Below are 25286 nucleotides of genomic sequence, written 5' to 3'. Positions count from 1 at the left end.
TGCCATGGATCCATGTTTTAATAAAATTTGTTTGATTGGCCAGTAAATATTTCAGCTCTCCACTATGAGCTGCGTGTCATGAAAAATCCCGAATCTCGCTTGTGATCGTGTAATTATCGACACGGTTGTAGTACTTACGTCCATTGGACATTTTATAATCGAAGTTGGTAAGGGCTCATAGACGGAGAAGGGTAAACACGGCACAAACAAAAAGAGATTGAACAGCGGTTGTACTGTTGTTTTCTATTTGTGTCGCGTCTATTTGTACCCCCGATAGATGCTTCATGCTCTCATTCCTGGTAAGAAGCACCAGAGGAGCAGCAATCAGATCAAAGGCAGTCTATACAACTTTCGGGAGCCTTCTGTGTCGCTGTCGGCTACCGAAGATAAACATGTAAAACCCCAGTCTTTCTTCTCTGTTGTCCTGCACTGGCTGTTACAACAGGCGATTCCGAGGGAATCTTGCTAAGCGGGTAAGCGCTGACGATATTTTCTGGACACATTGGCGCCTCAAGCTGGCCGAGCCAGGCAGAACCTCGGCAGTCCATAGTAGGCTTCACTCTATGTGCGTTCAGTCGAATACTGCGTTTCGGGGGTATGGGCACTCAGCGGCACATCTACACATCCCATCATACATATCATTATAATTCCATTCCCATGGTATGGTGTCAACCCATGGTCAACATCATCGTTGGGCTAACATGGCTTATGGCTATGGCTATGGATGTTCCCGCCTTCGCCTCATCTTACCAGCGCGTGATATACGCTCTTGAGGCGTTGAAGGTTCGCTTTTAAATTGTTCTGGCGACCTTACGAAAAGAAATAAGACAGTGGAAGGTAAGCGCTCCTAAAGCGCTTTGAGTGGAGGCCTAGCGTGAGAAGTACGATTCTAGGACTGCAGGTCGCCGTGGTAGTAAGAGGAGGCTAGAGTACCATGCCGCATCAGACGTGGCGGAATTGTCCCCGCACACCTAGGCGTTACAAGGTCGCTGCGCGTATCGTGGATGCCTTGAACCAGAAGCCCCCTCAGCCCGTGCAGTCCTTGCTGGCCAGTGCCAAATACCCGGTGAGTGAGATATAGCGCGGAACCCCCACGACTGCTCGAATCGTTCTCATCCGACTTGCGGTTACCTTGGCCGTTTTAAGAGGCTGTACCGAAAGCCTTTTCTTAAATGGATTCATCGGATATAAACTGGAAGTGGCGTGTTTTGATTAGTGTCGTGAAATGCGATTCACCTTGTGTTCGTTCAGCTCTGACCAGTCACGTAAGCCGGACTTCCTGGTCACCTAGTGACCGTCCTAGCAGTTGCATAGCACCGGCTGTCTGAAGGGAGAGGTGAGACGGTAGTAAGGGCTTATTTTGAGCGTGTGCTCAATTTGTGGAGCTGTTATTTCGTCACGTATACTCGTATTTGCACGCTTTTCCCTTTGCTGGCACCAAAATGAGAAGCGAAATTATGTATGCAATTGGCAACGGTGCGCGGCGGTTTCAGAACAAGGCCCAGCTGGCTGCCCTGGTGATACAAGTGGCACAGAAACTACCCGTCTTGGAGGCAGTGGTGGCCCAGAGCTCGCTTCTGGAGCAGGGCTTGCCTAAGCCCTTAGCATTGGTTCTGGTGCACGAGGCGCTTTTTGGGAAGCGGCCGCTGCCGCCAGGTGCATGCCCGCGCTTCGACCAGGTGCTCGCCTGCCGGCCGCAGCTCGAGAAGGCTCTGGCAGCCGTGCCCCAGACAAAAGGTAAAGCTGACTACTTATATTAAGGGGACGGCCTCGTGTGACGCAGGCCTGCTAAGCAGCCATCATGGCGGGTCCGCTGGCTACCCTGCTGCTGTACACGGCGCTGATGGTGACGCTGCCGCTGGGTGCCTTCTTCGGGGCCCAGTGGGCGCTGGCCGAGCTGTGGCACGCTTCAGCCACTGCCTGCTCGGTGGGTGCCACCGTGGCCAGCGTGCTCTGCGTGCACCTGGTGCTGGGTCTGTTTGTCTACGAGGCGTACCACGAGGCCGTCCCCGCCCAGGACGACAAGAGCGACTGAGCGTGGCGCACTTGTGCAGCCCCACTCCCGTTGCCCCGCTACGCCCGCGTCAACACGCTGCTGCTGCACACTTCCGCGGCGATACGGCTGCTCGAGGAGGCGGGCTTCACGAGGATCCGATACCCGCGGCGCCGGGGACTGGCCTGGTTCCTGGAGCGAGTGCGCCGTCTAGAGCCGCACGAGTTCCTCAAGGACTACCATCTGCGTGACTGGCTGGTGTTTGGCAGTGGCGCCCAGCTGTCTCGACTGGATCTGGTGCGCAACACACAGATTCTGCTGCAGGACAAGGTGCGCTTGCTTGGCTTCACTTGCTGATCTTGCCGGTAATCTGAACGTTGCTCTCTTGTATATCGAAATAGACACGCTCGAAGCACACCGCCAGTGCAGTCAGTGTGCGCCGAAGCCGCTGAACGCGTCGGCAGTCAAGCGCAGTTGGTGTATAGAGGGTCTCGCTTTGGCCGACATGACGTCGCCGTGCAGTGCGCGTGCGCGCATTACGCCGGCATATAAACGCCTTAACAGAGCCTGCGCTTAACCACTGACCAACGTATTCGGTGGCGGCATCTATGGGAGCCACTGAAACCCCCGCCCATTCACTGAATAATAAAAAAAATCCTGCTCCGAGGCTCGGAATCGAACCAGGGCCTTTGGCGTTTGAGGCGGAGACGCTACCACTCCGCCACGACGGCTCAAAGTTAACCATCAATAAAGGCGCTTCTAGTGAATGCACTCTTCCGATGCAGAAGTCTCCGTGCTTTCGCTACGTATATCCTGGCCTAACACGGCTAGGCCATCAGCAGTTTTTCATAACTGCCTTGCACCTTGTCTCCCGACCCTAATAAACGATTTCCGTTAAGTAGTTTGAAGTTGACTGGCAGAGTTGGGAATGTTTCGCCGGGCGAGCGTGCGAAGACACAAGTGCTCTTTATACTGCGAACTGCCTTCTACGATGACCGACCATTGTGCCATTATAGTTTTTCATCGGCCGTGGCGATCATCTGCCTTAACAAGCTCCTTCAAAGGTTAACCAGCACTTGAAGCGGCACTTGGAGTTCCTCTTCTGTTCGGCGCTTGTAAATCGAGGCACGTCAAAAACAAAACCACGGGGCACGCAAAGCTCATAGACGCAAAGCACCATAACAAATCGAAACTCTCCTGGCCGCCTGTGGTGCCGCCAAGCATCGGTTTTCTTTGCTTCCAACATTCAGGTTTTCTTTTGTCTGTCTTCCTTGTGTGATAAAAGTGCACTATCGGTTTTAAAACAAAACTTCCTTCAATATTGAACCGTGCAACCTTCCTTTGTCATCCTCAGAGATTCGCGACCTCCATGTAGGAAGGAAAATTCCTCCAAGGTGGCGTCTCATGTCCTATGACATCAGCACGCTTGTACTTGCGAGATCGGCCTGTGGCGGCGATACCTGTATTTTGGTTCTTGCTATTTTCTACCTTACAAGAGCTTTGTTTTCAGTAAGAGTGGCGTTTTTGTGATCAGGAGCTGGTATTCTATTGATACAAGCTAACTTCAATTTCTCCTCAGTGTCCCTTTAAGTGACCTTGCCCACATAGAATTGCTACATTAAATTACTGAAAAAAGTTGGTATTTCATTCATCGAAAATAATATTTGCCAATAAAAACTCAACCTAGCGTTCTGAAATAAAAACCGAAAAAAAGTCCACCGATTTTTTTCACCAAATAAAAACAGAAAAAGGCAACCCCTCCTTATAATTGAATTTCTTCTTGACGCAGTTTCGGTTTGTTCACTCGAACGACGGCTGTGACGTGTAGTTGATGTTTAGGTCGTGTAGCGCACGAAAAAACTGCAATATAAACACTGATACTTTAGTTTTAACCTGCTACAGTACCTAAACCAGCCTGCTTCAATAGCTGGAATAGCAACAAACACAATCAGCAGTTATGTTACTGTTTTTTTTTTTTTGGTGACTCACGTGACCTAAACATCAACTACACGTCACAGCCATTGTTCGGTTGATTAAACCGGAACCGAAACAACGTGAGAGAAGAAATTCAATTATATATTATTTAGCGGTTGTAGCTGAAGACATGCAATGGTCCATGTAATCTAATTTCTAACACATCATTTGAAAGAAGAAAAATTGGAGGACACTTAAGCTTCGCCTTTAAGAGCAGAACGCGACAGCGTGTTGCAGCACTGCCAGGCAGTCCGCGGAACGCCATCGCCCATTCGGCGCGACGCTTTGCCCGTTAGACAAATCGCTCTGCTACGTACGGTGAAACGGACGCGCGGAGCGGCAAACCACGTAGAAGCGCTGCCGGGCGCCTTGCCGAAACGCGTGGTACTCAAGTTGCTGTCGTAGTTCGTCAGCACATCGTTCTCGACAAACCCAATACCATGAACGCCAGCATAGCTTCCGCGCCGAACGAACGGGCAGCAAGCCGCAAGCTTCGTGGTGAATGCGCTCTGGATGTGCGCTGCTTTGTTCGCCGCTCATCGCGTGATTCCTGCGTGCCCGCACGGCCCCACTGCGCCCGAACGAGACGAGCGGGAGGCGCTGCCGTCGCGCGCTGTCTGTTGGGGCAGTGGCGTACATACACTGCGAGGAGGAGGGAGAGGAGGGATTTTTCGCTCACGGCCAACGCCGCCGCCGACACTGGCTTTTTTGCGACACGAGCTCCATAACGCTGTCGCATTAAAAGATGGAATAAAATTATGTGTCTATAGTCCTTTAAGGCAACTGGAACTCCTCTCAGATACAGTGAACAACTGTGGCTGTGCTACTCTATTATACCGAATGAGCAAGGGCCTTACACTCCCCATAACTGAAAAAGTTTCGCTTCCAGCTTAGCACGGATACCGGAGGGCATCTCTCAGCTACCGCGATACTGCCTGGAAATGACATGTCAGCTCAGAAAACCAACAAAAGGGGGCATTTGAAACTGCAGGTAACCGCTGGCCAAGTGCGCACTGATGGCTTGTAAGGTCAATCGGTGCTTGCGTGTGTGATGGCTGGAAAAAGCATCCCACGTGTGAGCAGAAACACATTGGGTGCGAGACAGTGGCAGCGTCGAAAGCAAAGCTAATATGCATGGTCGTGGATCAACTAGCAGCAGCAATTTGAAAAGTTTGAATGCCTTTGCGGCCATGCTGGTCATGCTCGTCACGTGGTATGTGTTGTTTGCCCCCGCCGGCTTCACCTTTTGTTCTGGTACCACGTGCAGACTGTCAGATAGTTGGAGTGCAGCTGATACATTTTTTGTGCACTTGTGCTACGCTACTTTCATCGCACATGGGCCCAGGAACAGACGCTTGTAGATTTGTGGCAACGAGTCGTTAATGCATTGCTGGCTGGATAGTGCCTCAGGATGACTACGTTCATGTGGATGGCTACGTCGCAGGGCTGTGTTGTGATTAAGCCATTGTACGCAAAAGGTGAGCACTCCCCTGTCTACCATTGGGAATCTTATTAATGCAGCCAACTTGCCACCAGCTGCCATGAACGCTTCAGCGGCGATTAGTTTTGAGGCGCAAGCCTTTCTTGGCTCATGAGTGCGTGGACGGAATTTGTAGACAGAAGTTGTCCGCAAAAGTGTGCGCATGAACTGTTAGTCATAAGTTGTATGGTAATTAAACACATTGGAGGACTTCTATGCTGCAGTTATGAATTGAAGCAATAGTTGGCGCATTTAAAGCGTAAACATGTTTGACTGTGTGTTCACTCGACAGTACGTAGCTTTGCTTTGCAGCAGTATGCCCACATAGACATTGACTGAATGTCACATTGACTGAATGTCACAATGTCAGGATTGTGATGCTGCACTGTCAAAATGCTGTATACTTGAAAGCTGCTAATTTTGCTGGTGTTATTTTCTTCCGTAAATTTCAAGGCCAAATAAAGCCACTGCATTGATTGTGGTCTGTGGCAGACTCCCTTCAACACCACCGTAGCATACGAATGAATCGTTGGAATGCCCTCAGCGGCCAAGCAGTTTGTTGTGCAGGCATGCAGTTTCGGTACGCTTTGGTGTGGATATTACATGCATTGCCTTTCAACATGGTGTCTAACCAGCAGGAGCACCTGTGTGCAGCATGCTTAATTTGCTTTGGGAAGCCGTGCTAATTGAAGTATGTGCATTCTTTGGCTGCAATGCTTTGCAGGCGTCAGGCATGGCAGTGGTTGCTTTGAACCCCCAGCCCGGTGCATTTTTGTTGGACGCTTGTGCAGCCCCAGGCATGAAGACATCATATGCAGCAGCACTTATGCAGAACACAGGGTGAGTACCTAATTGACCTTGTGCTTGTGCCCTGCCCACAGCCTTGGTTCATCTCAGCAGTTGCACCATGATGAGGGTGCAGCCTCACCAGGGTTTCTGTTCGTTTAAAGCCTCTCCATATATTTTTGTGTCTAGGACATCAGGTTGCCTGGCCTAAAAGGGAAGATGGGTTTACTGTGTTAACTAAAGCATGGCTGGTGTGCAGTGCAGTTAGTGACAGGCAGTTCGTTTGTGTGAAACCAATGGCATCTTTCAGTATTTAAGTCCATTTAAGTATTTAAGTATTATTTTTAGTCTGATGGGCCTCCTGGACCAAATTTGACCTGGGCCCGTTCTATATTGGCAGTGGTGCATTATTCAAAGTTTTTTTGGAGTGCGTTGATTACATCACAACTGGAAATGTGCCATTTTGGGTTCTGAAGTAACTGAGGATGTATTCAGACACAATATAGCTGAGGTAGCAACTTGCCATTCTTTACAGCTCCATGCAAGCATATGCATGTGTGTACATGGTGCTGATCATCATTATCGTTTCAGTTCAGTTCAGTTCAGTTTATTTCCTTAAAGACCCAATTCAGGGGTATTACATAAGGGGTGGGGCTACGGATATAACATGAGGTTCTAGTCTAACATCATCTGCGTTATCTCCTGGTGGAATCTTGATGGACAGGTAATGGCGGCGACTTGGTGGGGAAGGCCGTTCCAGTCAGATGCTGCTCGGGCAAAAAACGAGGCCGAGAATGTAGTAGTACGGGAGCGTGGACGGACAACTTGGAGCGGATGACCAGTGCGCTGAGATATGTGCATGCGGCGTACGATGTAGGGTGCTTCGTGCAATGAACCGTTGAAGAATTTGTGAAAAAGGCAGAGGCTAGCAATGCGCCGGCGATGGGAAAGAAGCGACAAGTTAATTTCAGCTTTCAAAGACGATACACTGATGTCGTATGAGTATGCGGAATGAATGAATCTAACAGCGCGATTTTGAACTCTTTCGAGGTTAGCCTTCAGATAGTTTTGATGGGGATCCCAGATGGCTGATGCATATTCAAGTTTAGGCCTTATCAGTGACGTATATGCTCTGAAAGGGGCTGTAATAAAGTTACGGTATGCCTGTGATGTTAAAGGACGCTGTTTCATGAATATCCTCCAGCAAGAATTTTTCCCAGGCACTTTAGAGGCTGAGTTATCTGTAGTCAAAATTTGAATTTCAGTGTCTTCGTGCGTCTCCCTCTCCTCTCGTCGATTTTTGCACATTGAAAGGTCAGCGCTGCTATGCCGTCCCCACCACCGGTGCTTTCTGCCTTGCCAGAACTACGTCGCTTGTTCGCCGCGGCCATGGCAGCTGCCTGACATCTGGAAGGATCTAACCAATAGCCATCTCTGAACTGGTATACGCAGGAGCGGTGTGACAGAGGAGGGTGCGAACGTGAAAAAGTCGCCGGAAAGGGCTCACCCGCTTTTGCGCGTGATTGTGGGTCCTCTGTAGAAGCATATATTTGGCTCAGGTGTCCATGACAAGAAGATTCAGTGAGTTGATGTGCTCTCCTCGGAAGGTGTTTCAGAGCCCCTTTAACATTGCATGCCACCATGAAACAAACATGAACAAAGGCTATCCCACGGCAGTTTAGCATCTCTCGATGTCCGTTATATTTTGGGTGCAGACACATCCTGGCTGTGGACCAGAGTGGGGAGAGACTCCAGGCGCTACGGGACCTGGTGCAGAATGCAGGCTTCAAGTCCATCTGTAAGGTGCAGGAGGCAGACTTTCTGGAAATCGACCCAAAGGCAGAGCCCCAGTGTGCCACTGAGCTCATCCTGGTGGACCCTTCTTGCACCGGCTCAGGCCTCTGCAACCGACCGGGTCTGGAACCCGACGCGAACAGTGACGAGGGCAGAGAGCGTGTGCGGCGCCTGAGCTGCTTGCAGGCCATGCTGCTGAAGCACGCCTTGCGCTTCCCGCACTGCCAGCGCGTCGTCTACTCGACCTGTTCTGCATTCAAGCAGGAGAATGAAGACGTGGTGGCAGAGGTGCTCGAATGGTCCAGGGGACGTTTTGTGCTTGCCCACGCATTGCCTGAGCTGCCCTTTCGGGGTCTGGGCCCACTAGGTGACCGCTGTGTGCGCATGGGACCGGAAAGTTCTCTCACGCGAGGCTTTTTCCTGGCTGTGCTTGAGAGGGCAGCTCGTTACTGAGTTGTGCATGCAACTGTGTCCAGTAGTGCTGAACTGATAGGGTAAAAACCTTAACAGCTGTATTTCGTGTTGAAGAACGGCACATTTTTACCTTTTCTTGCAGAAGGCTGCACAGCCTACCTCTGTTAATATCCTAAAGCACACTTCATTTGTGAAAAGAAAACAGGGAAGTGTTGTGTAAGAACAAGCTTTTGCCGTCTGCCACTTTTCCGAGCAGCCTATGTGACACCTGCCATAATATGGCCATATGATGTGTTGCCACTACTCCTACTGAGCCCTGAAGTTCAGTGCTGAAGGGAACTTCCAGCGTGGAGAAATGGCTGTAAAGTGGTGCTGCTCATCGCAGTTGCACTTTTGTTATGGTGATCTGTGTGTGGCTTTCAGTTCTGAATGTGGTGACATGCCTCTGCTGAGAATGGACAGCATGTGGGTGTCGGCAGGTTACAGTTGTGCAAACCTGCGCGATTGCATTCGACGTTTGTTGTACGTTCGTGAAAACTGAGAGCTTAACAGAAAATGCAAAGAGCCACGATTTGTACGTAATAAACTGAAGGTTCTATCCCAGAAGCCTGTCCTTTTATTTTTTCCCCTATCAGTTTGTGAAAAACTGAAATAGGACTATATGTTGGGCTCATTGTCTATGGTTCATCTTGTTGAAGGTGCTGTAGTGCAGGACAGCAGATGAAAGATGACTGGACGGTGTGCCACTCAACTAATTTTAGTGTACTAGAGGACACAGGTATATAGCCTTGTGCAGAGCACCCCATAAGCTTACTTAGAGATGTGGTAAGGCACACTTGGAAAAATCTATTTCCGACTGTACATGGCTAAGCTTCATTCACACCTGAGCTTCCTTATTTCATGCGCTTATTTCTTGCGCACAAATTGTCCGCAGAATGACCTTGAAATCTTGGGAACCGATGGCTTGTGAAGTTATATGAACGTTATGAAGTTCGTTAAAGCATTGAACTAGACTCGAGCGTTCTGAATATCGTTCTGAGCATATCTTGCGGCGGAATGAGCATCCAATTTTAAGAGCTTTAACTGTTTCGAACAATTTCTAGAATTTTAAAATCTTCGCTGCGTTTCGAATGAGCATTTACGGCGCACACTGCAATACCTCCTAATTTCCATGGCAGGCAACGCGAAAGCGCAAAGGGGCGTGTCTCCGGTTTCCAGAAGAGCCATCGGCCGGCCCGCGTTCACTTGTTCCCCTACATATCACCGGCATCTGTACTTACATGCGTGCATTGGCTACAAGTATTTTTTTCTTTAGCACGTTCACATCCTGCCTACGCACTAAGTTGGGAGCGACCACCCGCGGATGTGTGTTCCAGCTGGTATCCGCCGTCGACCACGGCCTTGGGCAATCGATATACATCTACAGATTCCTACGCGTCGCTTTCGGTTTAGCTTCATGACTACGTTTTCGCCTCGTCGACGTTCGGCCTCGCACCACCACGTCAGCGACGTCAGCACGAAGCCAACGAAGCGGCTTATAGCTACGAAACTGCTTGGCCTTCGAAGCCGCTTTTAATTGTCGTCTGCTCGCGCGGCATGCGGGGAACCCCAGAAGAACCTGCGTATAGTGAACTAGAATACCTATTCTAGTTCACTGTAAACCTGCGTATAAAAGCGACTGCTGCTGTGAAATAGTGCACTCAACCTTTTGCTACCCATGTGTGCCTGGGCCACTCGCAAAGAACGCTAAATAAAAATTATGATTATTATTCCATCGCTCTGTCGTGCCGTGGCGCTTTTCTTGAACTATGCGCATGCATTTTGTTTACAATTAATGGGAGCAGCGCGCATAAGCATGTGTATAAATATTACCATGCGCATGTCCAGCGCTCTACAGACCACCCCAGATTACATGCGCGGTGGCGTCCACGAGGATTGGGGATGCGCGGAACGCCACTTACAGAGCAGACGACGCTCAAGCGGGACGCGCGCGCGCGCGGCTACTGTGCCACCTCCGCTGCTTTACTTTCGCTTATTGCCGTCTACAATCTAGGAAATCTGAAGATTGTAGTCATGCGAAAACCTTACAGGAGATCCGAGACGCAATAATACATATGTTTCTTGCACTGCAAAACGAGGCCGATCGATTGCATTCTTTGAATTTCACGGAAACCTTGTTTCACATAACAGTACTTTCGGTCATGTCCGTGGACTCGCGAGTGAGCTATTACGCGCCCTAGTTCGGAGACGACGGTTTTGTGCGCGCATTCGTAAGAATCGACACTCGCGTGACCGTAGAAGTGCCCCTACTTGATGAGACCTTACGCCATGCCTTACGCGCAGGCGCCGCCTCCTCCTCACGCGCGGCGACCGCAACGCAGCAGCCGCCGCAGCAGGCACAGCGCCACCAGCGTGGCTAGCCGTGGTCGCGTTGTTGCGTGTGTCCACCTTCAACATCCGTGTGCTGGGCTGGGCTGGGTCGGGCGGCGAAGCGGTGGTGGGGCCTGTGTGTGCCTCCGGGAGCCCTGGCCGCGGCGTACGACGCTGCTGCATGTGATCGCCCCGGCCGGTACTGGAAGCTGGCTAGCCTGCAGCCGCAGCAGCGAGAAGCCGCGCCGCGGCGGCGGGCGCATGCGCTTGTCAATGGCGGCGGCTCGGGCTGCAGCGCCGCACGCAGCCCTTCGTAGCGGGCTGGCTGACGCCACGCCGGGCCGGCTAGGCGGCCACCTCTGACGCCTTCTCAGATGACTGCAAGCAGTGCCAGTATGGGGTGAGTGAGCCGCACTTGGGCCCCCGGCCGATGCCCTCCCCGCAGGGAGGCCGCGGCACCCCGTAGCTGGCCGGGCCTTGGCAAAGGAAAAAAAAAAAAGTATAAACGAAAACATAACGGTACTGTGTATTTATCCGGTACGCATGCCTTCTTCTGAATCAGGCGCGTTGGTGAGGGAAGTCAACATCCGCTGCGAAGGCTTCGGAACCGGAGGAGCCGGGCTGGGGCTGCTGCTCGATTGCGTCTGCATCGCATCCGCTTTCCCAAGAGCAAACATTGATGTGTGTAATGTTGCGACATGCCCGCGTACATTTCAGCTCGGTGGGGTGTAACCATCAGCCGATTTTCTTAAACTACACGTTATGTAGATAATCGGACTCGGCGGTGAAGACGGTGGTCATCAGGCCCATCCGTTCACACTTGATCACTATCACAAACTGAATGTTTGCTGTAACACTGGAAAATATATATGCAGTGCCTAAATTCAATACTGGCTGCCACATTAGTCAGGAACCGTATTCATCGTGGAATTTGCTTATTTGTGCAAAACATGCGCATTAATATTGAAGAGTCATATGGTAAAGGTCCATAAAATATATGGATGTTACCATCAAACTTATTGCTGAATCTGCCCATTTCCACGATTAAACTCCTGAATCTCTCACTGCCTGCTTAAAGAGGTTATTTATATCTCTCTCCAAGTTCATGAATAAACTGAACTTGTATCTCAACTATTGTAAAAGACCTTCTGGGTGGCACCTCTTATTTTTCTCTTGTGTTTTGAACTGTTTCCAGCTATATATGCCCAGTGCACCTGTAATCTTAATCTCAGTGCTTATTTCACTTTGAACCATTTAGAATCAATCAAGACTGCCACTAATGGAAATGGTAAAAAGTGCTTACATGTGGTTATGTATGAAGTATTCAACTGCTCGTTCTCTTGACAGCAGGAAGTGGCTCAGTGTTCAGCACAGCAGGACTGCAGTTGGACACAAGTATAGCTATATCATAAGTATAGTAGTTGGACATAATTAATGTGGACATAAGTATAGCAAAAATTTCAGTAGAGGAATAGTAAAATTAGGTGGCACAGTTTCTTGAAGACTTTTACACCTGAAGCTGCTTTAATGCTCACATTAGACAGATCAGCATAAATGTTTGCACAAAACAGTAAGACTGACAGCAAGGTGCAGGTGTAGATCTGTATCGATGATTTGCAGTTGTTACACAATCCTCCAACTCCACAATGCCTCGGTAAGTTGCTGAGAATGGGAGGAGACTATAATTTAGTGCTGAGACGATGCTGCAGTGTGCATGAAAACTGAATGTAGATTGTCACTAGCGTGCATTCTTTTCACTCAATCACCAACTCATAAAGCAGGAGCTGTGAAAGGTAGCTCATGGCAAAGTCTGCACAGCTACTTAGCTGAGTCACGACTGTTCTTTAGTGGAATAGAATCTGAATAGATGTGTGGCCACAGGGCCTCTCATGTTCACAGGGGGCCCCTGGTTGGGAGCAGCGGCTGTGATTGCGACATCCTCATCAGTGCCACTCATGCCCTTGCAAGCACGTTTTGAACCTCAGTTTGTTTTATTTTGTGCTGTGCTTCACTTTCATATGTTAGTGCACTTGCATTATGGTATGGCTTTGGTGTTTCAGCTCTTGATAACTCACTTTTTAGCTTTAAGCTTCTGCGTAGCCATGTATGCATTTTTTTATGTTTCTATAACTTTTTTCAGATGATTTAGCTGATTCCCACATTCCTCATAGGCCTGATTGGTAGCATCGATTTTCTGAATATTCCAAAGTCAACTAAAGGAAAACACACTAACAAAATGGTACAAAGTTACTTTAACATGCCTCATTATTGATATCCTGTCACAAACATCTTAGTTTAGTTTCTATTTGTTGCGCTGATGAATTCGATATTGGTCATTAATACCTTTTAGTTGCCAAGGAATCCTTTTGCAATATCTTTGAATGCAATTTATTAATCGATGAGCAGCGTTGATGTTGTGGTTTGTAGAAGGGCGGTCTCCTATTTTCCTTTTCGTGGCTTCACCTGTAAAAAGCATTATTTGTACCTGCAGTATTGCATCTTTTTTTCTTTTGTTACCAACATCTGCTTTTAAATATCCTTGAAATTAAATTTTCTTTTTACAGCATTTGTTTACTTGACCAGTATGTATTGTACGACTACAAGTTCAAAATTTAAAACATTATTTTTGTGCTATCTTTTTACAGTCACCTTTGTTTTGTTCTTTTGCCATAACACTTTTTTAAATTGAGGAGCTGTAAAGTGCCCCTGCTTAAATCATAGGAGCTTGTGCAGACGGCCATGGAAGTCTGATGAATGGGTTAATATCAGCAAAAAGCAGAAGTTTCATCATTTGTATGGCAATTCTTACTTCTTTTCTGTCCTGCTCGAAGCAGCTTTTGTGGCTTCTGCAAGGCAAGGTCAGTAAATATGATAATGTCAGTGAAGTTTTAATACAAACGCAACTTCGTGTACATGTGTCAGTTTTTATTCATGCTCCGTACACGCTTGTGAAGTGGCAAATGCAACTTTACTACGAATCATGTTGTGTTGTAAATGCCAGCTGCCATATCTTGTATCTGTGGCTTCTTTCTTTAAAGATCAGTACATGTTCTAAGAGATGGGTGGTGCTCTCTGGTGCAGGGAGCAGCCCATCTTTTCCACGAAAGCGCACGTGTTCCACATCGACCCCAAGACGAAGCGGTCCTGGATTCCAGCCAGCAGCCAGGCGGTGAGCGTCAGCTTCTTCTACGACTCGAGCCGCAACCTGTACCGCATCATTAGCGTTGAGGGCACCAAGGCGGTCATCAATTCCACCATCACTCCCAACATGACCTTCACCAAGACCTCCCAGAAATTTGGCCAGTGGTCCGACATCCGGGCCAACACTGTGTACGGCCTCGGCTTTGGCTCGGAGCCCGACCTCAATAAGGTGAGACAGTCAGGAAGTGTGTTAAGGTACAGTCAAAATGTACATAAGCCACAGTTAAGTTGTGCATGAGTCATATCAAGCTGTGCAATGAAGGTGTAAGTGTTACGAGGACTTGTGGCGTGCTAGCTACTTTGCTCTACAATGTTACTTGCATGCAAGTGGCGCACCTTCCTGTTCCTCTCACATTACTGGGTACCCAGTTTCTTTGGCTGGTTTTGCAAGTGTGAATGTAGTGAACACTGTGCAAGAAACTTTGCAACACATGTCCAAAGAGAGAGGTAAAAGCCTGTAAATGACCATAGTTGTGCAATGATCCCTGTGTGTGTGCAGTTCATCGAGAAGTTCCAGGAGGTGAAAGAGGCGACCCGGCTGGCTGCCCAGAAGGCTGGCAACAACGGTGTGGCGGCCGTGCGGCCCCCCGAGGGGGAGGCTGGTGGCGGGGGGGACCCCGCATCGCTCCACGGTGGCGGCAGCCCCAAGCACCAGCAGGCAGCCAAGGCGTCGCTGCCCCAGACGACGGCCGAGGCGCAGCTGCGCTATGAAAACGATAGGCTCAAACTTGCGCTGGCACAGAGCTCGGCGAACGCCAAGAAGTGGGAGGTGGAGCTGCAGACGCTCAAGAACAACAATGGCCGGCTCACGTGCGCCCTGCAGGAGAGCACGGCCAACGTGGAGGAGTGGAAGCGCCAGCTGCAGGCCCTCAAGGAGGAGAATGCCGCCATGCGCGCCCGCATGCTTGATTTGGAGGCTGGGGGCGCACCGGACGCGCAGGAGCTGCGCCGGGAGCTGGCCGCCCTGCGTAGCCGTGTCGAGCTGCTCGACCGCGAGAATAAGCAAAAGGACAAGGTGCGTGCGTGATTTTCGCTTGTACTATGAGGCACTCTGCAGAGTGCTGTTAACATCTGCCGCAGCCCGAGAGCGCAAGAGCAAGAGGAAGCAGACACCACATTCTATTGAGCTTCCGGCAATCTTCATTTGGAAAAGTGTCAAACACGTGCAGCTGTGGGTAGATCCACACGTACTACTCCTGATGTCTGCTGGTAGAGATGCATTACCTGCATGCATGTTGGGGTAGTTTAGTTCCTGTTAACTGACAGAAACGAACTGCCTTAATACATGTGCTGATGTCTTTCTGCCCTTGTGGATATCACGTGCACTGTGTGTGGCGTTTTTAAATTACCGTATAAACTCATGTACAGGGCGCACTTTTCTTTAAATTCGGGTGTGAACTTTGAAGGTGCGGCCCATACAAGAATTTTAAAAATGTGTAACCGTATTTTTTTCTCAATTATTTTGTCCAAAACAGGGCGTGCAGCCCATATGTGGGTGCAGCCTTTACATGAGATTTTATGGTAAACAAAGGTTGCTATATGTTTGGTACACTATGTGGTGTTCCGTTGCTGCTCTCGTTTGGTACATTATATCCCTGCTACTTTATTTATTTATTTATTTCAGAATACTTCAGGCCACTGCTTGGCCCAAGCAGGAATGAATTTACATTGTTACATAACAAAAAGAATAAAATTATACAATATTAGCAGCACACGGATACCAAAGGAATAAAATTATACAATATTAGTAGCACACGGATACAATGCACACATATAAACAATATTAGACGGTAAGTAAACGATGTAACGCATCAGAAAAGTTTTGTGAAGAAAAAACAGATGCCGGTAACGAATTCCAATCTTGCACTGTTCTAGGGAGAAAACTGTATTTAAAACTGTTAGTTTGGGCGAAAAGGGGAGCAAGTGAATGCTCATGAACGCCCCGAGTCCTTCTCACTAGAGGACGCTTAATGCACTCTGGAAGCTTGAGTTTATTTTTTCCTGTTAAACTATTAAACAAGAATATCAATCTATTAATCTTTCTGCAGGTTTCTAGTGTATGAATGTTATCTCTGATCATTAACTGCGAGGGAGAGTCTTCCCTTTTGTATTTTGCGCATATACACCTAACCGCTTTCCTACTGACTTTTTCAAGAATCATTGTCTTTTTTCGTGTATGGGTCCCACACTACTGAACCATATTCAGTAAAGACCGCACACAAGTTTCGTAAGCCACCAATTTTTTTATATGTGCTGGGGCAGTTTTTAGCTTTCTTCGTAAAACCCATGGCTTTCGTAATGTAGCTGTAGAAATATTAGTAATGTGTGCCGACCATTTTAAACTTATTGTCAAGTGTTACACTTAAATATTTATATTTCTCAACTTCCAAAATCATATTGCCGCGAAGAAGGTAAGGAAGCAAATTGGGAGACTTTTTTCTAGTTATACTCAAGAGGACAGTTTTTTCACTATTAGGTTCCATAGCCCATTTCAGACACCATTCTTCAATGGCAAAAACTGCTTTTTGTACAGAGCTGTGGTCATGTTCGGATGAAATTTGTTTAAACACAACACAGTCATCTGCGAATAACTTAATAGAGGAATCTTCAGGAACAACCGTAACTAAATCATTGACATATATTAAAAACGACAATGGTCCAAGCACACTTCCCTGGGGAAGACTGGAGTGCACACTAACAACACTAGAAGCGGTCTTATTAATTTCCACATATTGCCGTCTGTCTTTAAGGTAGGCCTGAATCCATCGAATGATAAAAAAAGGCACATTCATACATTCCATCTTATAGAGAAGTTTGCCGTGTGGCACCTTACCGAAGGCCTTGTGAAATCAAAGAACCACGTCCGTTTGCCCTGACATATCAAGCACCCGGGCAAATTCGTGCACAGACAAAACAGTCTGAGTAACTGTGGATAACCCCTGCTTAAACCCGTGCTGATTATCAGACAAAAGATTATGATCACTCAGGAACTTTCGCAGGTAGCCAGCTCCAATATGCTCCAACATCTTACAGCAACTGCATGTTATGGAAACAGGCCGATAATTTGAAACTGACAATCGATCACATTTTATATACGGGAACCACTGGTGCTATTTTCCAATCTGAAGGAATTTTTCCAGTTGCTAATGACAGTGTAAAGATGTCTGTGAGGCAACCTGCTATTTGTTCTGCATATCGCATCAAAAATACATTCGGAAGACCATTGGGTCCAGCAGATTTTTTAGTGTCCAGTTTCAAGAGCATCGCCAGGACACCCTCACGAGTTACTTCAATGCTATCCTCTGGTGCAGCTGCTGCTTTTATTTCATATTCATCTAATTCTGAAAACACCTCGTAGAAATACTGATTAAAATTCTCAGCTATTCCAGCAGCGTCCATGATAATCGTGTCGCTAACTTTTATTTTAGTAAGTGCATCTTTGGATTTACTCAAGTGCCGCCAAAATTACTGCGGATCAGTCTTAAGAAACTCTGCTAAAGTGTGCGAAAAATATTTAGTCCTGGCGCAGCTCACTTTTGATAATAGGTCATGTTTTATTTCTTTAAACAGTGGCGTTGACGTCCCCTGCTTCTTACGATATCTCTTAAGCCTACGCTTAATGTGTATAATTCCACGAGTAATCCATGGATGTTTCCGCCTTTTAAATATTTTTCTGTCTGGAACGTAATTTTTAATGCAATGCCTAAGCACATTTTGCGAACCATTGCCAAGAGCTTTCCACATTATCACATGTAATCCCAAGATTTTCTTCAATATAGTCAATAATCGCCACATCGTCAGCTCTGCTAAATTCCTTAACTGTAGCGACATCAGCATGTGTTTTTGATTTTTCAACCTTCCAGGAAAAAGAAATTAACTTATGGTCAGATATGCCGGGTTCAATTGTAACAGTTCCTTCTCTAAATCCTTCACTAATGAACAGCAGGTCAAGAATTGATGTTTCGCGAGTACATTCAGTAACTATTTGATCAAGAGCAAGCATAGCATCAAGGATGTTAGGCTCACACATCAAGGATGTGTGTGCGGGCGTGCGTGTGCATGCGGGTGTCAGCATTGTGGAGCAAGTTGAACAGCACATTTGCGTCAACATCACTGTGGCCATCCCTGAGAACCGGTGATTCAAGAACTCTGTGTTTTTTAATTCTTCGTATTCTCCTCAAAAGCTTTCCAGATTACCTGACCAGTTTCTAAAAATGAATGTCGAAGCCAGAATCCGAGTAGAATCCGAGTTTGATGCCAATGTGCTGATGAGGTTATTCCTCTATTCACCATTCTTGGTGCTGTGCAAGCCATGCACAGCACCTCATTCACCTGACGAAAATGAGAGCGATAGCTCTAATTTCCGCATGTGCCGCCGTGGTGACTCAGTGGTTATGGTACTCGGCTGCTGACCCAAAAGACGCGGGTTCGAACCTGGTCGCGGCGGTCGAATTTCGATGGAGGCGAAATTCTAGAGGCTCGTGCACTGTGCGATGTCAGTGCACATTAAAGAGCCCATTGTGGTCGAAATTTCCGGAGCCTTTCACTACGGCGTCCCTCATAGCCTAAGTTGCTTTGCGACGTTAGACTCCCATAAAGCATCTAATTTTCGCAGGTTTTAATCAAGCAAGTAATCACTTATTAATGCCATCCTAAGCAGAGCCTTCTTAGAAGCTTTGTTAGAAGCTCTGCGGTTGAAGAAAAATTCGACTTGCTCTGGGGCATAGCTGTATGGCTGCACTCACATGCATGCTATTGAGTAATCTCTCTTTTGATTAGGGTCCACTGTATCAGGTAGTGGGATGAAGTGCAGTCTGAGCAGTGGGCTACAGGTATGTTAAATACAGATATTTCCTCCACAAACCTTGTGAGCTTGCTGCAACAGGCCGCGAAGGAAGCATCATGCACACAAATAAGAAAGAGATTAGCAAAATGAATCAGCGTTGTGTGTTAGTGTTTGACAGTGGTTTCAGCTTGCACCTTGCGGTTGCATAGATTATGAGGCTTAACCCCTTTTGTAGCGGTCCCTTGCACAGGTGGTCACAGTGTGTGACGGTGGTTATTCTCCTTAGCTGGCATCAGTTTGGCTGCATGGTTCAGTTTCAGCGCAAGTACTCCAACTGCAGTGCATGAAAAACTGCATGTTTTATTTGAAGCAGTTTGACATTTCAGTATCAGAATGAGGTTTCCTGATCATTAAGCTGGCTTGCACCACCAGTAGGAGCAAAGAGAGAGAATTGCATTGTGTCCGCTGTGTTTTGTCTGTTTGCAGGAGTTGGAAGCACTGAAGCGCAAGCTGGAGGACCAGACGCCAGGCAAAGCAGACGACCGCCTCAAGGTCAGTGTTTCTGCCATACATTTCTGCCAAAGAAGAGGAGTTCCAGGAATTGCTAAAGGTTTTCAGCAGTGATGGCTGGTGGCACATCTGCACTTATAACTACATCAAATTGGTGTTTCTAAGGCCTTTGAACCAGTAGTCAGTTGTCTGAGCAGTATGCCAAGTGCTGTTGTAGGAGTGTCTCCAATGACGATCAAGTCAGTGCCACATACCAAATCAACAGAGCACCATGAAATTTTGTTTGTGATTTAAAATGGCCTTCAGGCAATGGTGTCTGGCACTGTTTAGTACCATGCGTTCAGAACCACATGCTGAAAAATAGCAGCAGCTACAAAATAACTTCGGAAGGTGGAGAAGTGACTCCAGTGACTGACTCCTGATACGGGCTTACATGGCTGGGCGGGTTGCCTGCCTTGTTCAGGTGACCGTAAAGAGCACATTCTCATCATTGCCCCCTCCCACGATGGGAGCAGCCACGTCACTGCTCATCTGGCAAAGATTTTCAATGATCAACAGGTTGGCACAGGAGTCTTCGATTATGACGCATGGCAGCAGCGATGGTGTAATACCGGTATTACTCCCTACATCCAGGCCGTCTAGAGCTTCAAGGCCTCCAAGAGCACAAAAATTGGCTTTTCTTTGGGCACCTTATGAGTACTTCGTTCCATTCTGTACCATTTGATGGTACAGTCCTATCTTCCACCTGTTCAGCAGTGACTGACAGTGTACATGCAGCCTCTTGAATGCGTGAGTGCAGAAGCAGAGTATGCGTGCCGAGTATGTATGCAGATCATCGTGAATCTTGCGTATTTGAACGTTCCCAATGCAGGCACTGCTGTCTGAGAACGAGGCACTGAAGGGTGCAGCACAGCGGCTGCAGGAGCAGCTGTGTGCGGCCCAGGCACGCCAGGGCGCCTGGGACCAGCTGGCCCAGAGGCTTGCTCACCGCCTGCATGACTTGCGCGACCTGCAGCACGAGCTGGCCACCCTGCTGTCCACCTCCTGACCCCCCTTCGTGCTGTCACTCCAGCAGCAGCAGCAGCCCCATCTGACGATGGCAGGGGCCACAGCTAGGATTCCTGCAAAGGACGTAGCGGCCCCCTCTCCAAATGTGCTAGCCAGCCTAGGCTCAAGGCCTCCCCCTCAGCTCCCCTCCTCCTCTTCCTGAGTGAGAGAGGGCCTTGCACATGGGAGGGCCGGCCTTCTTCAAACTGACGGCTCGAAAACTTGGTCCACAACACTGTGCAGGCAGCTGGTACCAAGAAGAAATGTATACATTTTTGGACAGTGCATGTGTGGTCGTGACGCGGTCTCAAGTCTAGGGTGTCACGTGCTGTTTGTCCACATAAACCAGTCATTGCTCATTAAACTGTCAATGTCAAGACGCGAGAGAGCATGGTGACGCGGCTTATAGGCAGCTTGATTGATCGAGCTTCTGCAGTGATATTGTCGGGTTTGCTTTGCAGGGTTCATTGGCAAGTGAGCAGTCTAGCAATATAGGAAAGCTTTGAGGTTTTGTGAAATAATTGTGGTGGCATGTGGTTCCAGCAGGACACCAAAATGGTAGCTAGGTATTCTCACGAAATAATGTGAAATTCTTCCTTAGCATGTTCAGGCCAGTCATCTCTTTTGTTCTTCCATTTTATTTCTTCTGTGCTGGTGTCAAAATGACACCAATGTGCCACAATTGAAAATTGTTTAGCCCTCAACGCACTGCCCTCAGTCTAGAGTGAGAAAAGAATTGCCATATAGTCAACCCTTGGAGCCAACCTAATTCTCATATGAACACAATCTCAGCCAATTTTTGGTGTTGAGGACTCACAAGATCAACTGTCACATGTATTACCTGAAGAATCTCTTTTTAGTTTGCATCACACTGGCTTGTTGATGCATTCACAAACATGTAAATTTAGGAGCACACATATTTTGCACTCATTTCTGCTTCAACTTCATTCCTGCGTTGACGGGTAACATACATTTCAGATACCACTGTCAAGTGTGTACAGTAACACACAAAAATAAAAGACTGATATCAAACTTATATTGTGTGTCATGCACCTGTAAATACGTACGCCAGGTTTTACTTTAACGTGGTTTGTCAAACCTAATATTTCTTTTAAACACGCTGTTCGCATGTGCTTATCGTAGAATCAGAATTTTAAACTAGGGTTTTATGTACAGCCGTGAGCAAAAGTGGAGACCACGGCTCCGGGCACGGGAGTGGCTGCGGGGCCGCACCGCGGCGCTGCTATCTTGCGCCGCACGCTCGCTGCGAGTGTGCCCCGAGTGACGTCAAACTTCACCCTCGCTCTCGCGCGGGTGCATATCGCACTTGATAAATTTCTAGTGCGGCATTCGGCTACTCTGCAGCTGACGGTCGCGACGAAGGAGAGCAAGCATCGCAAAGCTTGGTGTGAGAACTCCATGTTCTACAGATGCTCTGCCTCCGTTTCCTACGAGCTGCTGATGTAATTGCCGTTAATAGCAACTTTAGCAAGTATTGGATGAATGTTACGTATAAATCCTTTATTTCTTACTGCAATAAAGAGCCTCTGAACAATTTTAATGCTTATTTGAAGGCGGTGTTCGAAGCGAGGATCCACAGTGCCTTGCATTTTACGCCTCGATGTATTCGTCTCTGCCTAGTGGTTCGGGAGTCGAGGGGAAGCCGCGCGTGCCTTCCAACAGCATGCCGATACAGGCACGGCATCGACGCGTAGCCGTCAAGGTGCGCCGAAAACGGAACTCAGGAGCCTTGCGATGCTTGCTCCCCTTGGTCGCGACGGTCAGCTGCAGAGTAGCCGAACGCCGCACTAGAAATTTATCAAGCGGGATAAGCGCCCGCGCGAGGGTGAAGTTTCACGTCACTCGGGGCACTCTCGCAGCGAGCGTGTGGTGCGAGATAGCAGCGTCGCGGTGCGTCCCCGCAGCCGCTCCCGCGCCCGGAGCCGTGGTCTCTCCACTTTTGCTCACGGCTGTACAAACTAAGAACCTCGCTATAGTAAACTTGGTTATAGTAAAGTGAAGCCGTAGTCCCATTTTGTCTTCCATAGACGACTGTACATTTTTTTTTTCGGTTATAGTAAAGATTTTTTGAAGAAACTACTGTAGTAAAGAGCGTCTGGCCGTGGCGATGCACTTCCCGCGGAATGATGACATCGCGGCACGCGCGAACTCGAGGATCGCGAAACAGCTAGATACCGAATGCATTCGTTGAGGTGGCTTCACCACCATGCTTGAGAGCCGCGAGGAAAAGCCAACTTTTTGAAGACGACGAGGCAAAGCGCGCGCACGGAAAAAGTAAATCTGGGTATGAACGTAGAAAGAAGGCGGCGCGGGTTGCTCACAAAAGAAAGCCAGTAAAAGTGCAGTGAGGAATAGTAAAGGGAATAAAAGCGGTGTGCCTTCGTAGCACGGCAGCGCGAAGCGCAGGGAAGCAGCAACAAGAAGCGGAGGCGCAGTTGAGCGGCGTAAGCGGTTTAGCCGCACTTGGCTTTGCCGCGTGCGTTTCTTAACTACTGCCTTTTAAATGACGCTGAAGCCACAGAAGACGATGCCGTGATGATGGAAAGCTTTGGTTTTCACATGGACTCAAATTCGCCTTATTTATTTTTGTTGTTACGTTGTATTCGTGTAAATGCGGTACTTCCATAAGACGTAAACGATGTTTAAAACATAGCATGTGATAACTGATACTAAATAATTATCACACAAAGGGACAATAACAGCAGGATGTAAGGTATTTCTGAGTGTTTGTTTTATAAACCATAGTGCTTAGTAAGCAGCCAGAGAGCATAGTCAGAGCCACGCCATCACCAACCACTGATATAGTCAAGACCCTGATATAGTAAAGAATTTTGCTGGTCTCAGCTACTTTACTATGGAGGGTTCTACTGTAGTTCAACACATGCATTATTCAGGGTAGTGTTTGAATTCTGTTTTATCCTGTCCACGTGCTCAGAGCTCGTAGCGACCCTCCATTAATGCTAAGTAATCTTATGTCTAATCAGTCACATCAGTTCTGATAGCTTCGACTGGGTATCATGCAGTTTGAAAAACAAAGCTACATGCCTACGCTTGTGACACCATTTTGTGATGGGGGCTCGATGTACTTTGTAGAACACCAGGTCTTGAAGGCTTGTCAAAAGTCATGTGGCACAAGCTCTGGATACCGGTTAGGATGTAGCTCGTGGCATACAACCACCCTTGACGTCTGTCAAGGACGTAACACATATATGCATGGCAGGTGCACCACCTGTCGCCTGCCCTCCCCTTTTACAAGATACAGTAAGTTCTGTGGAATATTTTTTTAAAAGCAGATAAGGTTGCACCTCTTGCTACATACATATAATTTATAGCATAGATGCACACAGAACTTCCCTGTAGGGAGGGAGGAACTTAAGCTCCTCCTGCCCTCCCCTATTTAACATAATAGCTTTGAGGCTTCCATTCTGCAGAAAATTCGGTGTCTGCGGCGGCGGCAGCTGCATTGTGAACGAAAAATCCCTGGAAAGCAAACTAGATGGGCATGAAGTTTTTTTTCCTCCATGTAGGTGAGTCACCTAGGTCCCGTGACCTTTTGGCGTCATCACTACCTGCCCACTGGATTGTGAGCAAACTGACCACCGTGGCAGGTGGTGGTTTAATTAATGATTGGTCGTGAGAGGTTACTCGGGAAGAGCAACCTGGGTCGCATAAGCCCCATCAGTGGCACCACCTGCCGTCGCAGGGCAGTGGCACATTTTTCTTGACCACTGCGCCAGAAGTGGCATGAGGACTTTCAGGGATCGATGAATGTAAAGTTGAGAATGACCAATTCTGCACATATGGGCATTAATCCATTAACGCTGTCACGTCATACGCTCAGGCGGAGCTTAAATGACCCCTCCGATTTTTTTACCCTGGCTTTTACGGCACCTTTTAAGAAAACTTGTGTCCTTTTCATCAGGTTACTGGTAGCAGTGCATCAAAAATTCCACCTGGGATCCATTCGTATCCCACGTAACAAACTCTGTTCATGACTACACCATTACTTGTAGAGTTCCTCGAGGAACTTGTCTCGCAACTGATGTGAGGCTCAAACTTGAAGATGCCAGAAAAAGAAAAGTAGGCAGGGTACTCATAGTTCTTGCACTGCAAGTAATAAAAGCCCACAAAACCATGACGGTGTTATAAACTGATTATCACCGAAAATTCAAACACTGTCATGTTTTTGTGTTGTTACATGGTTTTTGTTGTCATGGAGTGTGTTTTCATTTCCTAATAAACCAGTGTCCTGTAGACTTCTCTCCATGCATCTTCATCAAGTTTGCGCTTGCTTCGCAACATAGTCATGAACAATTTCCTGCTCGACCCCCCCCTTTCTGCTTTGCCCAGCACATAACCTTATTTGTATGGAGTCCCTCCAATTAAGGTCCAATATGTTCGCCTTGAAGGTCAGGCTGACAGGGGTGGAACCAGGGTGGAACGCAAAAGGCGCGCGGTGCTGTGCGAAGTTAATGCACATCCCAAGTGGTCGAAATTATTCCGGAGCCCTCCACAACTAGCATCCTTTATCACATTACATGGGAATGCAGCAAAAACAAAGCATTCCATAGAGTAGAAAACCCGAGTGCGGAACAGTGGGAGAAGGTGCTCTCCAGCGGCGACCCGTGTATACAACGGGTGCTCATACAGCGTGCCCGACGAGCAGCCACCCTCAGTGGAGCCCTGGAATTGGGGCACCAACCCTGCCAGACAGAAGATATCACCATCAGGAAGATGTAAGAACTCTGTCGGACTGTTGAATGACATTGTAATTAGAGCAAACAAAGTTTATCCTATCCTCTTTCTTCTTTCGCCCCTACCTTCCCTAATGACGCAGTTGAGGTGTCCACCAGGAAGTGAGACAGTTACTGCGCCATATCCTTTCCTCCATCCCCCACCTCATGGTGCGG

At 48.0% G+C, this 25286-nt stretch overlaps 3 protein-coding genes across 4 annotated transcripts; all 3 read left to right on the top strand.

The window, feature by feature from the left end:
* The first annotated feature begins 699 nt into the window (after window positions 1–699).
* Window positions 700–9047, top strand: Nsun5 (Nop2/Sun-like domain containing protein 5). Of its 2 annotated transcripts, none has more exons than XM_077653312.1 (5): window positions 700–783; window positions 1494–1737; window positions 2055–2323; window positions 6172–6287; window positions 7949–9047. In XM_077653312.1, exons 1-5 carry the CDS (start codon window positions 709–711, stop codon window positions 8478–8480), a joined length of 1236 nt encoding a protein of 411 aa, XP_077509438.1. In that variant the 5' UTR covers window positions 700–708; the 3' UTR covers window positions 8481–9047. The 2 variants fall into 2 exon arrangements, with proteins under 2 accessions (XP_077509438.1, XP_077509439.1); XM_077653313.1 differs by having other exon boundaries at window positions 718–1066.
* On the top strand, window positions 1787–2058 carry LOC144120679 (vacuolar ATPase assembly integral membrane protein vma21-like). The gene has a single exon (XM_077653315.1). The coding sequence runs from the start codon at window positions 1802–1804 to the stop codon at window positions 2033–2035; it is 234 nt and encodes a 77-aa protein (XP_077509441.1). The 5' UTR covers window positions 1787–1801; the 3' UTR covers window positions 2036–2058.
* Window positions 9048–10823: 1776 nt separating the features above from the next.
* Window positions 10824–21391, top strand: homer (protein). Its single transcript, XM_077653314.1, has 5 exons — window positions 10824–11211; window positions 13893–14181; window positions 14512–15027; window positions 19285–19350; window positions 20180–21391. The coding sequence occupies exons 1-5, from the start codon at window positions 11186–11188 to the stop codon at window positions 20354–20356; spliced, it is 1074 nt and encodes a 357-aa protein (XP_077509440.1). The 5' UTR covers window positions 10824–11185; the 3' UTR covers window positions 20357–21391.
* The last annotated feature ends 3895 nt before the right edge of the window (window positions 21392–25286 follow it).

The sequence above is a fragment of the Amblyomma americanum genome, chromosome 2, assembly GCF_052857255.1.
Source record: "Amblyomma americanum isolate KBUSLIRL-KWMA chromosome 2, ASM5285725v1, whole genome shotgun sequence".
NCBI lineage: Eukaryota > Metazoa > Arthropoda > Arachnida > Ixodida > Ixodidae > Amblyomma > Amblyomma americanum.
The sequence above is the reverse complement of the archived record's forward strand: the minus strand, read 5'-3'. Positions and strand labels throughout refer to the sequence as shown.